Source organism: Bos taurus, chromosome X (assembly GCF_002263795.3).
Source record: "Bos taurus isolate L1 Dominette 01449 registration number 42190680 breed Hereford chromosome X, ARS-UCD2.0, whole genome shotgun sequence".
Taxonomy (NCBI): Eukaryota; Metazoa; Chordata; class Mammalia; order Artiodactyla; family Bovidae; genus Bos; species Bos taurus.
The window spans coordinates 138,754,115-138,768,780 of NC_037357.1; the positions used below are offsets into that span (position 1 = coordinate 138,754,115).

At 48.9% G+C, this 14,666-nt stretch overlaps 1 protein-coding gene across 2 annotated transcripts in view; it reads right to left on the reverse strand.

Moving 5' to 3' along the window:
- Positions 1-593: 593 nt before the first annotated feature.
- The window catches only part of CD99 (CD99 molecule), a 30,178-nt gene continuing 16,105 nt past the window's right edge, over positions 594-14,666 (reverse strand). The window contains 6 exon segments of one of the 2 annotated variants that reach the window (NM_001244214.1): positions 594-3,967; positions 4,160-4,213; positions 9,519-9,632; positions 12,163-12,231; positions 13,123-13,170; positions 14,531-14,596. In NM_001244214.1, coding sequence (NP_001231143.1) covers positions 3,942-3,967; positions 4,160-4,213; positions 9,519-9,632; positions 12,163-12,231; positions 13,123-13,170; positions 14,531-14,596 — 377 coding nt within the window. In that variant the 3' untranslated portion in view covers positions 594-3,941. 2 annotated transcript variants of the gene reach the window in all.

Below are 14,666 nucleotides of genomic sequence, written 5' to 3' on the forward strand. Positions count from 1 at the left end.
TGACGTGTGATGAGAGCAGGAGACTCAGCAGCAGGTGGCCCTTGGTCCCCAGGAGGGCCTGCCTAAGCCCAGAGCCGAGCCTGACCGTGAGTGCACAACGGTGCGTCCGGCCGTTCCTGGGGAATATCGCAGGCAAGAGAATGCCGGATGCAGGAACCAGTTCTCAGGTCTGGGCGGCAGGAGAGGAAAGCGTTGAGCTGAGACAGGACTCTTGGGAAATCCTCGAAGATGGCAGTGTGAGTCACTCAGTCGTGTGCGACTCTGTACGACCCTATGGACTGCAGCTCACCAGGCTCCTCTGTCCATGGGATGCTCCAGGCAAGGACACTGGAGTGGGTTGCCATTTCCTCCTCCAGGGGATCTTCCTGACCCAGGGATGAAACCCAGGTCTCTTATGTCTCCTTCATTGGCAAGTGGGTTCTTTACCACTCGCGCCACCTGGGAAGCCCTAATATCAGTATGGTTGGTGCTTTTTCTAGGTATGACAACAAGCCCAGAAACTAAGTTCACTACACAAAAATAATAAATGTGAATGGGGGGAAACATCACTTCAGAGTTAAAAGGTGAGGCATAAAGTGAAAAAGCACATTTGCTACTTATGTCAAGTCAAACCTTTAATATGTGAAGAGTTCCTACAAATCAATAACAAAATAACACATACGGGCAAACAGCATATTCATTTCCTTCAAAAACAGAACGTCAATGGGTCTCCCGCACACAGATTCTCAATCTCACTTGTGTTAAGATAAATGCAGCATAAATACAGTTGACGGGATATCATTCTTCAGACACTGGCACCGATCGGAAAGCTTGCTCAGCAGTGGGGAAACAAATCTGACATCACTGGGGTGTATCGTGAATTTGCAGAACTTCTGTAGGGGGTGTTTGGGCAATGTCCATAAAAATTAAATATACACATGCTTTTTTTTTTCCCCCCTCACAAAGCCAACTTCAGGCATTAATGTAACACACACATTGCACTTCCATGGAGCCACAAAACTCTGCTTCCAAAGCTATTCACTGCAGCATCTCATAGCAAAACCTTGACCACAGTTTACACGGGTTGATCAAATCCATTATGACCAAGACTTGTAACAAATCCTTTGCCGGTATGTCCTCAAATAAAATCTTGACATCAATTTCAAAACCTGTTGGACTGCGATTTCTTTATACAGGACTTCCTAAATGAGTTTTAAAAGCAATCATTACGCAAGCATTTAATCATCAAACCACCCAATTTAAACTCAATTTTTCAAAAGGCCCCACCTTTGATAAAGTCCTATTTTAATCTCAACAAGACATTGAGCTGAATCTACAACCATGTACATACACCGTCCATAATAAAAGCCTAGGTGACTTCTTTCTTACAGGTAGAGGTTCAGGAATGAGTCACAATTTCCTAAACCTAACCACTTCACCAGTCTGTTGTTTAATGAGACGTTTATGCTTATCCTATGATTGTGATGCTTACAAAAATGTTGACATTATTCATAGAGTTACAAAAAGACTTTACACATTTTTTTATAAAGCAAATCAAAGCACAGACTCTGGTGACTCATTGGGGGTGAATGTGGACACTCTCTGGTCCCTTTGTAACCCGATGACCTGAGCTAGTTAGCAAGAGGACCCGAGCATATTGATTAATCCAGGCCTCAGCTCTTGACAACTGGTCGACCCCTTCCATTGACTGAAGACATTTATTTGTGTTCTGTCCTGTAGAACCGAGATGTCATGTCCACCCTTATACACACCCGGGCCACAGGTATTCCTCATATGAAGTGATGAATGGATATGATAAATACTTAATCTTCATTTTTTAAAATCATTTCATACATGCAAAAATTATCATAGTGTCCAAGACAGAGCAAGTTCAATAGACTGGTGGCGGTCTCTGGTAATACCTTGAGAAGGAAACTCCCAATGCTTTTCAACAATGACGGGAGGAGGGGTCGTGGAGAGAGGGGGGTTGAGCCTTCAGTAGGGAGATGGCTCAGTTGCAAACCACCCCACAAAACAACTGAAAGAGTCTCTCTGAGCTTCCAAGCAGGAAAGACGCAGAATTCATGACCGATATGGGGTTGGCCAAAAAGTCAATTCTGCACTTTTCGTGAGATGTTTCAGAAAAACCCAAAGGAACTTTTGGACGGAGAAGGAAATGGCAACCCACTCCAGGATTCTTGCCTGGAGAATCCCATGGACTGAGGAGCCTGGTGGGGCTACAGTCCATGGGGTTGCAGAGAGTCGGACGCGACAAGAGTGACCAGTCAATACCTTGATGGCAGCCGCTTCCCAGGTCGGGTGGTTTGTGAGGGCCACCCGCACAGGTGTGCTGACATCATACCTTTGAATCCACGTTGACCGATGTGGGGCACACAACAGTTCTTCACACCATCATCAGTAATGAGATTACGTCTTCACTTGGGTAAATGCTGCTACCCTGGATAACTACCCTAAGAGCTTTATGTGAGCAGGCCTGCGCTACAAGAAAATTAGGGAAACAACCTCATATTTCTGGAGAGGGAAGTCTATGGGTGGGGTCCAGCCCATCTGCAACATCAAGGCTTCCACGCTTTCCGAGATAAACACAAAAACCCAAGCAAAGCCCTTGTATGGGGTTGGCCAAAAGGTTCGTTCAACGAACACGTTGCTCCCTACAGCTGCAGATGAAAACGAACATGTCTTTTATTTTTACTTAAAACCAAACGAACGTTTTGGCCAACTCAGCACATAAAAGCCTGCATTTTGGAAGCCGTGCGGCGTATGCCTTGTTGTGAGCGGAGGAACTGCTTTTAAAGGCGGAGAAGTCATTGCTAATAGCCAAGAGAAGAGCAGGCACTCAGTCCACACTCTAAGATGTTAGAAAATATAGGAGACTGTCTCTCACAAAACAGTGTGGCCCCCCCAGTTAAACCAAGCCCTCCCGTGGAGGCTGATAAATGTGTTACAAAGATCATAAAAAACAAATTCCTGGCCATTTACCTACACGGAAGACGCAGGAAAGAATCTGACGCAGGGCAGAAGGGCTGCTAACAAGTATTTTCCCCACGATGTCATCAACTGGAGGAGGAAATGGCAACCCACTCTGGTATTCTTGCCTGCGAAATCCCACGGACAGAGGAGCCTGGCGGGCTACAGTCCACGGGGCCGCAAAGAGTCGGACGCGACTTAGCAAGTAAAGCGCCACCACCAATGTGAGCCAAGAAGGGAAAGAAAACACAAAAGCAAATGCCAGAAATAAGAGCTAGTGCTTAGGGTGATCTCCATCTTACAGAAAAAGGAATTGGGAATCCATGTCACTACTGTCAGTAAATTTCCAACAGCCTTCTTTAAAAGGCACCTCCCGGCAAGACATTTACGTAAATAGGACTTGATTTCTAAAATTTCTTTTTATTAGTCTGGTGTGGGGGAAAAAAATTCACTAGAAATGAAAGAACTCTTGAGGAAACTCGCTTGAGGCTTAACGCCCACTGCGTTAAAGAGTCAATGGTCAGGAGAGGTTTCAGACACATTCCATTTACAGGCAGTTTGTAAACGGTCCAGAGTTTCTGCTCGGGGAACCTCGGTGGCATAGGAACGATGATGGTCGGGAACTTGGCAACCTGGATGGGACTTGGCGTTTCAGTCGGTCGGACGTTCCTGCACTCATGGGAAAACCCCCTCAGGGTCGTGGAGAAGGCGAGTGTGATTTCCCGCTCCCGTGGATGGAAAACTCACCACAAGTCAAGTTTCACCTGCCCAGCACGGCGGAGGGGGTCGTGGTGGAGAGGGGAGTGGGGAATAAAGCATCCCAGCGTTAAAACGAGGAATCCAACTTGAAGGAAGGCACGGACAAGCCGGGGCGCGGTCCCAGTGGGTCGTCTCTGCTCCTCCAGCCCATCTCTGGAGCGGCTCGGCAGGCAAGCTTGCAAGCCCGCTGCGAGTTACTTGGCTGCCAAAGGTCTTTATTTCTCCAGAAGAGTCTGTTGAACTGCAGAGAACAAAGACACAAGAACAGATTTATTTTTTCTTTTCAAGGCGTCTCCAGGCGCCCTCCCCTCCCCAACACCCTCTGAGTGGGAGGGCAGGGCAGCAGTTGGAAGAGGTGAAATAGCCATGGTGGGGACGCAGGTGGGCATGACAGTTGGTGATGATGGCGGATGACACTCCCAGCCTGTCTCACCTGCTGGCTCAGCGGTGGTGCGATGGTTCTCCATATTCACCTGTCCTTCTTCGGCTGAAAGCAAGAACAAAACGGGCCCGAGTTGGGGCGGGGGGCGGCAGTGAATACAAAGACAACACACCCCGTCATCATTCTCAGGGTGAATCGGCATCGCCCCACTCAGCTGCCTACCCAGCCCCTCCCGGAAAGCAGAGGAACAGCCCCGGTCATCAGGGTGTGAAGGGCTTCATTGGGGTCCTGCTTGTTTGCTCCTTTGCTTTTCTGAGTCTGTCTTTTTATTTCCAAATTTCTATTCCTCGATTTCGCACACACACATCGACACCAAGAGGATCAACATGCTTGCCACCCACCCCCAACCGTCCCCAGAAAGGATCTGTGAGCATAGCATCCTTTGAATTCAAGTGTGAGGAGACAGAATTCGAAATACAGGAGAGGGAGAGGGGATGGAGAAGGGACAGCCTGGGAGTTTGAGGTCAGCAGATGCCAACTCTTATATACAAGATGAATGAAGAACAAAGTCAGACTATAGAGCCCAGGGAGCGTCTATTGAATACCGTGGGATAAAGCAGCACCAAAAAATAAAATATAACAGAGGAACGTACATATGACTGAGTCACTTGGCAACACAACACTGTCAACGATGCTTCGATATAATGCAAAGCGAACAAAAAAACACACATGATATTCCCAGCCAAAACACATTTATTTGTATCAGAGTCGGTTCAAATGAGGTGGATGAACTCTGCCATACAGAGTGAAGTAAGACAGAAAGAGAAAGCTAACTACCGTATATTAATGCATATAGTGTTAGTCGGTCAGTCGAGTCTGACTCTTTGCGACCCCATGGACTGTAGTCCTGCCAAGGCTCCTCTGTCCATGGGATTCTCCAGGCAAGAATACTGGAGTGGTTGCCATTTCCTTCTCCAGGGGGGGATCTTCCCCACCCAGGGATCGAACCCAGGTCTCCCGCATTGCAGGCAGATTCTTTACCATCTGGGCTACCAGGGAAGCCTTTGTTGATGTACAGCAGAGAGCAACGCAGTATTGTAAGGCAATTATCCTCCAACTAAAAATAAACTCTTTAAAAAAGTTAAGGTGGAAGAAAGTGAATTAAAATAATAACAATAAAGCTTGTTTAAGTCGAATGCAATGCAGGAGATGTGGGTTTGATCCGTGGGTCAGGAAGATCCCCTGGAGGAGGAAAAGGCAACCCACTCCAGTATTGTCGCCTGGAGAATCCCCGTGGATAGACAAGCCTGGTGGGTTACAGTTGATGAGGTCACAAAGAGTTGGACACAGCTGAACAACAGATCGTGCGTGCATGCTAACTAGGACGCAGGCTTCATTTCATCAAAACCAAGATTACTCCCTTCAAAGACACAGATGGCCACGGGAGTGACCAGGGTGAAAGCCATCAGGGTGACTGGTAGAGGGTGATGGGCCCACGGCAAGAGCATTGAGAGACACCCCGTTGCAGGGTTCTCAAGCCACCCCCCGTTACTAATCCCAAATCCTGCAACTCGGCCTCCAGACCAGTACCGGCCGTTCCACCCTGGGAAGGGACACGACCCTGACCCTCAGCACGAGGTTGGAAAAAGAAAACTCGTATTTACACGCAAGAAGGAGATGGTCTGATGCGAAAAAAGGGAAAGAAAGATCCGGCGTTGACTTCCGTGTTTATGGAGGGGTGCGAGGATGCACGAATTCTAGGCGGTCATAGACCCTGTCCGTCGTGGACTTCTGCACTTGACATTTCAGAAATTTTAAGTCGGGGTTGGGAAGGAAGTTAAGGGGAGGGTGTGAGGGAGGCTCAAGAGGGAGGCAATATATGTATACATATGGCTGATTCACACTGCTGTACAGCAGATACTAACATCACAAATGTAAAGCGATTATCTTCCAATTAAAAATAACTTTTAAAAAAATCAATTGAGGATGGTGAGATTTTTCAGGTTATTCCTAAGCATGTGGGTTCTCCTTTTTTCACTGAGAACTGCGAAATTCATGTAATTGGCAAAAACCAATTAGAGAAAGAGTTGGGGAAAAAAAAAAAAAAACACTTCATGGAAATGGGCTGTAAAAATCCAGGCGCTACGGAGTCATAAAGTTACAAATTCCATCATTAGTGTGAAAGATCATATCCTATGCCTTAGGGCTGGCTTTGCCCCGGGGAGGGGAGGGGGGTCTCTGCAGACAGGATGGTCCACCCAACGGGCAAGGATGGAAGGTGATTGACAAAGCCGTTTTTGTTCACGGAAGCCCCCCAGCCCCGGTGGTCGGTTTCCACTTTAAAAGGGACCACGTCTGCATTTGTCTTCACTTCTTCTACATTCGAAGGCAAACTGCGCCTTCGAATATAGCATCCCAAGCTTCTGTGCTTCGACAAGGCAGAAAACATAGAGACTTCACAGTACAGCCAGCGGGGTCACGGAGAAACATCCCTGGGGAAACGTCTTAGTAGCAAGGAGGAAAAAAAAAAAAAGGGACAGACAAGGTTTGCTTTTCGAGACAGATGCAGATCAGAAAGGATCATCTCCACGCCCCTGCCCAGGATTCTCCATGCGTCCCCTAGATCTTCGACTCATCTGCAAAGGAAGACCGGAAAAGGACAATGAAAAAAAAAATAAAAAGAAAATCAGAATCAACCGGAAATAAATGTCTGAGAGCTTGGCTTCAGGTGCAAGAGCCCACAGGTGCATGTAGCAGCAAGCTGTTAAGAGATACGTCTGCTGGGCTCAGAAGTTAAGGAGACGGGTTGATACGGCAAGAGAATCACTGGAGTGGATGCTGGGGTTAAGGGGGAGGGGGATGGTGGGGGGATGGGGAGGGGAGGCAGGAAAAGAAAGAAAAAGGAAGACAGACCAAGAGGAAGGGAGAAAGGGAGAGACAGAAAGGAAGCAATGCAGAGAAAGAAGAAAGGACGGATCGGTAGGCAGACAGAGGAAGGCTGGAAGAAGGAGGCCAGGACAAGAGGGGAGAATGGGGGGGCACGTGCCCATGGCTCATTGTCACCCAAGCCTCCAGAATCCCCTGCTACCAGGGGCACCAAGGGAGCAGCCTGGAGATGCGCCGTGAGCAAACAAGCTGTCAGCCACCCACCACGTCCAGCAACAGAACAGCCACACACCAGGGCCCACCGTGGTGGCCACGTCCTTCCAAAACCGAAACTACAGACTCGCAGCTCCACGTGGGTGCCACACGACTCACAAGGAACACCCCAGAAAAGACAACTCTCCTAGAACGGCCCCGTGTGCAGAGAACGCCGAAAAAGGGTCCCCTGGGGTCTTCCCACGCCCGATGGACCGGGTTTCGACGTTTCCATACCATCACGGTTCATGAAATACACGTAACTTGGTAACAGGCAGTAAACTCATTCTGGAAGGCCTGTGTTCCACGCGGAGCGTCTTACCCACCGAGCCAGAAAGATGCCTCACCGCTCTGCATTCGACTCTGGTGTTCATATGAGAATGTGTGTGTGCCAGTCGCTCACATACATTCCGTTTTTTTTTTTCAGAAAAGCCTGGGGCTCGTACCCCAGTGCTTTCCCTATGGAGCGCCTTCCTCGTCTCCCCGCTTGAGTGCCAAGCTCTGAGTTTAAGCGTCTTCAGACAAGGGGAAAATGTAATTGAAAGAAAGACACCGGGACTTCCCTGGTGGTCTCATGGCCAAGACCCTGCCCTCCCAATGCAGGGCGCCTGGGTTCAATCCCTGACCAGGGAATTAGATCCTACAGGCCAAACCACGACCTCCTACAGCCAAGTAAAATAAAAAAGGAAGAGGAAACACTGTTTCGCTTCCATCGAAGGCTTCCTCTTTGAAGCTCTTTTTGCTAGTTCTAGGAGAAGGAAATGGCAACCCACTCCAGTGTCTTGCCTGGAGAATCCCAGGGATGGGGAAGCCTGGTGGGCTGCCGTCTATGGGGTCGCACAGAGTCGGACACGACTGAAGCGACTTAGCAGCAGCAGCAGGAGAAACAAAAGAAAAAAATATATATCTATATATTTGGCTTCTGTTCCCCTCTAGCCTCACCTAGATTCTAACTGTAGATCTTTTACCAGTATCTCCTGGAACTCGGTCATCTGTCCATTTGGGCTTTGCTGGATGCTCACCCTTCTGCCAATGTAGCGCACCTTCCTGAGAGCGGCCAGATGGAGGGCTCCCACTCCCACATGGGAAATAAGATGCCCTCAGGCAGCCCTTACCCTCCTCTGGCAAACAGAGGGCTATAAAAAGAGCCGCTTACTTTAGATTTCCGCATCCAAACGCCCGCGTCGGACTGTCAATTTCGGGCTACAAACCGTGTCTGCGAGCCTGAAATGCTGGAAGACGGAGGGTCAAATTCCAACCCTCGGGGGTGACTGTGCCTCCGTCAGCATCAACTCAAGTCTCCTTGGGAGTTTCCCAAGATCCCTCAGGAGGCAGGCCCTTAGGCAGACAACATCAGTTGGCAGACGGCTGAGTAAGGACTCAGGATCTTACATAGGATGAGAAGTTCAAATACCTCAAGTCTCCTCCCGGGAAGAGGGGTAACCACAGCCCACGGGGCTGCCCACAAACCATATCACGACCCGCTCCTCTAGTGGTTCTGAAACAAGACCTAGACAAGAACCTTCCAGAGACCCACAAAGGTCAGTTGTGTTCAAAGCAGTAGAGTTCGCTGATATCAACACAAATCCCAAGTTAACAGGACTTGAGGACAAGGGCCCAAATGCCGGTGATGGAGTTCCCATCACCACACTGCTGGCTGTGGCATTCTCCACATTCCCGCTACAAACTGTCTGGGCCGTCCAACTGTTTTGAGTACCCCCTGGTACCAGGTTCCAGCAAAAAGGGGACCACCTGCCCGGTGTTTCCCCTGTGATTCCCTTGGGTTGAGAAAATAATATGGTGGCCCCATGGCTATGGCTGTTATCCTAAAGACGACGAAGTGTGTGAGTCACTCAGTCGCGTCCGATTCTCTGTGACCCCATGCTCCAGTCTATGGGGATTTTCCAGGCAAGAATACTGGAGTGGGTTGCCATTCCCTTCTCTGGGATCTTCCCAACCCAGGGATCAAACCCGCCCAGGTGACCTGGGCATCACCAAAAGTCTAAAGCACAGACCATCGCCTCTCCTGTCCTCGTTACATAAAAACCTCCCAAAGTGGCATGGTTAGTAACTTGCACAAGCTCACACGGCTAGACGCAGGAAGCGCCCAAATCGAAGCGGCAAAGTCAGATCCCGGTTTTCTAGCGTGTTAGGAACTCTCAGCCACTGTCCCCACGGTTCGTGCCAACCGGAGCTCTGCTTCTCTTTTAGCTTTTTTTTAATATACGGTACCCAGACCCCACGGAAAGGAGGTGGCGGTGAGCGCCCTCACCGTTCTCTTTGAAGCACAGCTTTTTCTTCTGGTAGGCGATGAAGCTGGAGATGGCTCCTCCCAAGGCCACCACGATAGCACCCACGATGCCCGGGATCACGCCTGGCGATTCTTCTGTGGGGAGAAGCACAGAGCGCCGCGATGGGCAGGAGGGAACGCTCACGGGGGAGACCACGGAGTGGGGGTAGGGGGGCGGGCTGGTGGCCCCGCCTAGAGGAAGCCAAACCAAAGTAATGAAAGTAATTTATAAATCAATTAGGCCCCGAGGACTGAGCCAGGATGTCAGCTTCCGCCTACAGGGCATTTGTTGCCTCTGACTGTCCAACGTATAACCATCCTCTCCCACGCCCTCTCCCACGCTGCCGGCAACTTCCGCGATGTGGGTGTTACAAACCCCGTCGTGCTGGACAGAAACGATGCGACCACTGCTGATGGTTTCAGAGGCTGCCTTCTTCGTTTTGAGGACGCCTTTTCAAGTTCCAGCAACAGCTAGCAGAGCTTGTGATGTATCCACCCACCCGGCTAATAGGAGTCCCTAGCGGGAAACATTGTTGCTGCGGTACAAATTCCACAGCTTGATTTACACAACATCCTCTGGGCAAGCTGCCCAAAGCAGAGGGATTCCAGGACTCAGCGACGCCCAGTTTGGGTGGGAAAGCGGGGAATACGGAAAGAACACGTGGAGAAGGCTCTCTGGAAGGCTGCCACCGACAGCAACAGACTTGATCATCACATGCAGGTTTTTCCAGCTAACGGGTGTGTGCACGCTCGTGTGTGTGTACGGATATGCACGTGTACATGTCTGTGTGTGCATCCCAGAGCATGCACACTGCAGAGGGGCATACTGCACCAGTGCCCAGAGGTGCGTGAGTGCACACATGTTCAGTGTGCTAGTGCACGAGTGGTGCGGGCAAGTGCTCACGAGTGCACACGTGTGTCTGCGTGCATGAGTATGTACTGAACGAGCACTGCACACGTACCTGGGCGCGTGTGCCTTGCATCTGAGCCTGAGTGTGTGTGCACAGTCTGTCTGCTTTGAGCTCTGTGTCCAGGTACCCCCCAGCCTGGTTGATTCTCCCCCATCACGTGGGCTCTTCGGCAGTGCTGAGCGCCCCCCAGCCCACCCCACCCTCCTAAGAGGCCGCCTCCTACCCCCAGGCTGACCCCCTGGGACCCACGTTCTAAACTATCATAAACTAGCAGACCCATCATTCTAAACGATCAGAAGACACACACCATCTTCAGAATTAGGCATCAGGTGTGATCCTATCTAACTGCCAAGAAAATTCATACGATTAAAACTTGTAAATAACATCAGAAAATGCTCCTGGAACTAGTTAGGGAAAGTCTGACGATATGGAAGGAAGTCTGTGACAAGCTTAAACAGCGTATTAAAAAGCAAACATCACTTTGCGGACAAAGATCTGTATACTCAAAGCCATGGTTTTTCCAGTAGTCATGTATGGATGTGAGAGTTGGACCATCAAGAAAGCTGAGCACCGAAGAATGGATGCTTTTGAACTGTAGTGCTGGAGAAGACTCTTGACAGTCCCTTGGACTGCAAGGAGATCCAACCAGTCCATTCTAAAGGAGATCAGTCCTGGGTGTTCACTGGAAGGACTGATGCTAAAGCTGAAACTCCAATACTTTGGCCACCTGATACAAAGACCCGACTCACTGGAAAAGACTCGGATGCTTGGAAACACTGAATGCAGGAGGAGAAGGGAACGACAGAGGATGAGATGGCTGGATGGCATCACCGACTCGATGGACCTGAGTTTGAGTAAGCTCCGGGAGTCGGTGATGGACAGGGAGGCCTGGCGTGCTGCAGTCCACGGGGTCACGGAGAGCCGGACACGACTTGGCGGCTGAGCAACATTATGACGCAGTATGACTTAAAGACCGACAGTTTCACTTAACATTGCTTGCATTTAAACTGATATAAAATACTATAGAATAATCACCTTCACTGTGTTAGAAGATGGACGCTATTCCTATTTTTCCATATGAAAAATTAAACAAATAAATCAGTTCAGCCAGTCACTCAGTCTTGACTGACTCTTTGCGACCCCACGGACTGCACCACGCCAGGCCTCCCTGTCCATCAGCATCTCGCAGAGTTTACTCAAACTCAACATCCACTGAGTCGGTGATGCCATCAAACAAATACATAAATGTACAAAGTATACAAACAAATAATATATTTCAATGAACAAAAAAAGTCCACTCAAAATGGGAAGTTTCAACAGCTCTTCAACTCAGAAAACTGATGGCAGTCTAATGACTCTGAGAACACGAAGATGGGTGAGAAAAAGCAGAAAGCATCAAGGAAAAACAAAGAGCTTTTACTGAACCTCATCTTTCTCCAGATTGATTCTCGGTATTAAAAATCCCATTGAATAATTCTGAGCTTTCATTAAAACCTGGTAAGTCAAGTCAGCAAACTAAACATCAAATCCAAAACAAAACAAAACAAAACAATCTTTTTGCATACTGCTTTCCAGGACTGGAAAACTGGAATTCCCTTGCACAGAGCGTTCACTGTATGATCACGCCACCCCTGGAATGACCTCCTTTCAGCCGACACAGGGATCACCGAAGCCTGAAACACACATAAGGAACCACAGGAGCCCCAGGGTCTCACCGTTAGACTCAGGCTGATTGGGGTCTGGCTGAGGTTTTGACTTTGGTGAGTCGGGTGACGCTCCGCCACCTGCGAAAGAGGACAGTTGCACTTGTGAGCACTCTGAGGTCAAGAAAGCAGAACATGTGTTTGCATCTGTGGGTGCTGAGTCACTCAGTCGTGTCCGACTCTTCTGCGACCCTGTGGACTGTAGCCCCGCCAGGCTCCTCTGTCCAGGGGATTCTCCGGGCAAGAATACTGGAGTGGCTTGCCATGCCCTCCTCCAGGGGATCTTCCCGACCCGGAGATCAAACCCACGTCTCTTACGTCTGCTGACTTGGCAGGCAGGTTTGCTTTTTTTTTTTTTTTTTTTAACCACTAGCACGACCTTCGAAGCAGTTGCATACAGATAGTTAAGTGGGAAATGCAAGTGTGCCCTTTGTCACGGCCGGGGACACCTCGTCGTGCTGGGGATCCCCGTACACACAGCCACCTGTGGATTTCTGTCCGTCGGCATCCAGCTGTCATCTTTCACTTCGTGTATCTCCCATAGAAAATAAAGCAGATGGCTGGGCCAGCTGCAGAACGTGTGGGGTCCAGTGCGAAGTGAAAAATGCATTTTGCATGTCCTTGCTCCAGACTGTACCAGGAATTACCGTGAGAAATGAAAGCGTGGCCTCTGTTTGTTCAAACCAAAACGCAGGCCCTCGTGAGCGTGGGGTCCTGTGTGTTCACACATGCCTGTGAGGCCCAGCCCTACCAATGGTATTCAAAGTGCCTTATTCACCCCAAAGACTCTAAGAGTTCTAAAACAAAAGTAGGCGTACAGATAAAAGCCAAAAACTCAAGCACACAAACCATACACCTATTCCTCAGGGTTTCCTGGCGAAAACTAATTCGACGTCTTTAAGACAGACGCACTCCTTTGAAATGATAAATAATCAATTCAGACAGGTAGGACATTTAAGACAGCCTACTTACCATTTCCTCCACCATCAAGGGCATCGTTTAAATCCCAGTTCTCATTCTCTAAAGGAGAAAGATAGTGAATGAATACTGAAGTTCTGCGTGAAATCAAGACCAGAAATGACTTTCTATACAGACAGTATCGAGTATCAGTCTGACCAAAGACTCAATAGGAAAACCAAACTCCGACCGTTTTCACATTCTTCTTCTCGGGTCAAGAAGAAAAAATAAAAGGAAAAACTAAATCAAAATAATGAAAGCAACTTATAAATCCATTATGCCCCATGGGCCGAGTTGGAATTCCACATTCTGCCTGCACACAATTCTTTCCCATTGACTGTCCACCCTATAACCAACCCTCCCAAGTTGCCAACGACTTCCGCAATACAGATGTTACAATGTAAGCAGGATATCTGTGGCCAAATCTGGGCTAGTGCGCACTGAAAGAGGGATTCAACTGACCCAGCTGTGCTCCGTAAAAGGATGTTTTATGCCCATAAAATAAAAGACTCCTGATGGTTTCAGATGCTGCCTTCTTCAAGACTCTTTTTCGAGTCCCAGACACATCTGGGACAGCTTGTGCATCTACCCAACTTACTGAGTTATTATGAGATGCTAGTGGGGAAGTGTTCCTGCCCCAGGGAGCCCGTGATGATACAAATTCCATTGTTCAAATTATCCACCATCCTCTGGGCAAGCTGCCCGCAACAGAGAGGGGTTTCCAGGACTGGACCATGCAGAGTTTCAGTGGGAAACGGGGAATACGAAAAGAACACGTGGAGAAGGCTCTCTGGAATGTTGCCAGCAACAGCAGCAGACTTGATCGTCTTTCCATCGATGTGTATGCATGCTCGTGTCTGTGTACGGATGAGTGGCTCCTCTGTCTGTGGGATTCTCCACGCAAGAATACTAGAGTGGACTGCCACGCCCTCCTCCGGGGGATCGTGCCGACCCAGGAATGGAACCCAGGTCTCCCGCATTACAGGCAGATTCTTCACCATCGGAGCCACCAGGGAACCCCAGGAATACTGGAGGTGGGTAGCCTATCCCTTCTCTAGGGGATCTTTAAGATCCAGTAATCGAACTGGGGTCTCTTGCATTGCAGACAGATTCTTTACCAGCTGAGCTTCTAGGGAAGCCCATGTTTTCCCATATTGATTCTCTATATTTAAAATCTTACACTGTTTTTCTCGTTTTTATTTCCATTGCAATCTTGGAAGTAAAATCAGCAAACTACACATCAAATCCAAAAAAAGAAAAATCTTTTTGAATACTGCTTTCCAGGACTGGAAAACTGGAATTCCCTTGCACAGAGCGTTCACTGTAGGATCACGCTAACTCTGGAATGACCTCCTTTCAGCTGACACAGAGGTCACCGAACTCTGAAACACATACAGGAGCCACAGGAGCCCCACGGTCTTACCAGAAGTGCCAGGCTGCTTGGGCTTTGGCTGAGGTTTTGGCTTCGGTGGGTTGGGTGACACTCGGTCTGTGAAAGAGGACAGTTGCAGTTATGAGCACTTTGAGGTCAAAAAAACAGAACATGCGTTTGCACGAGT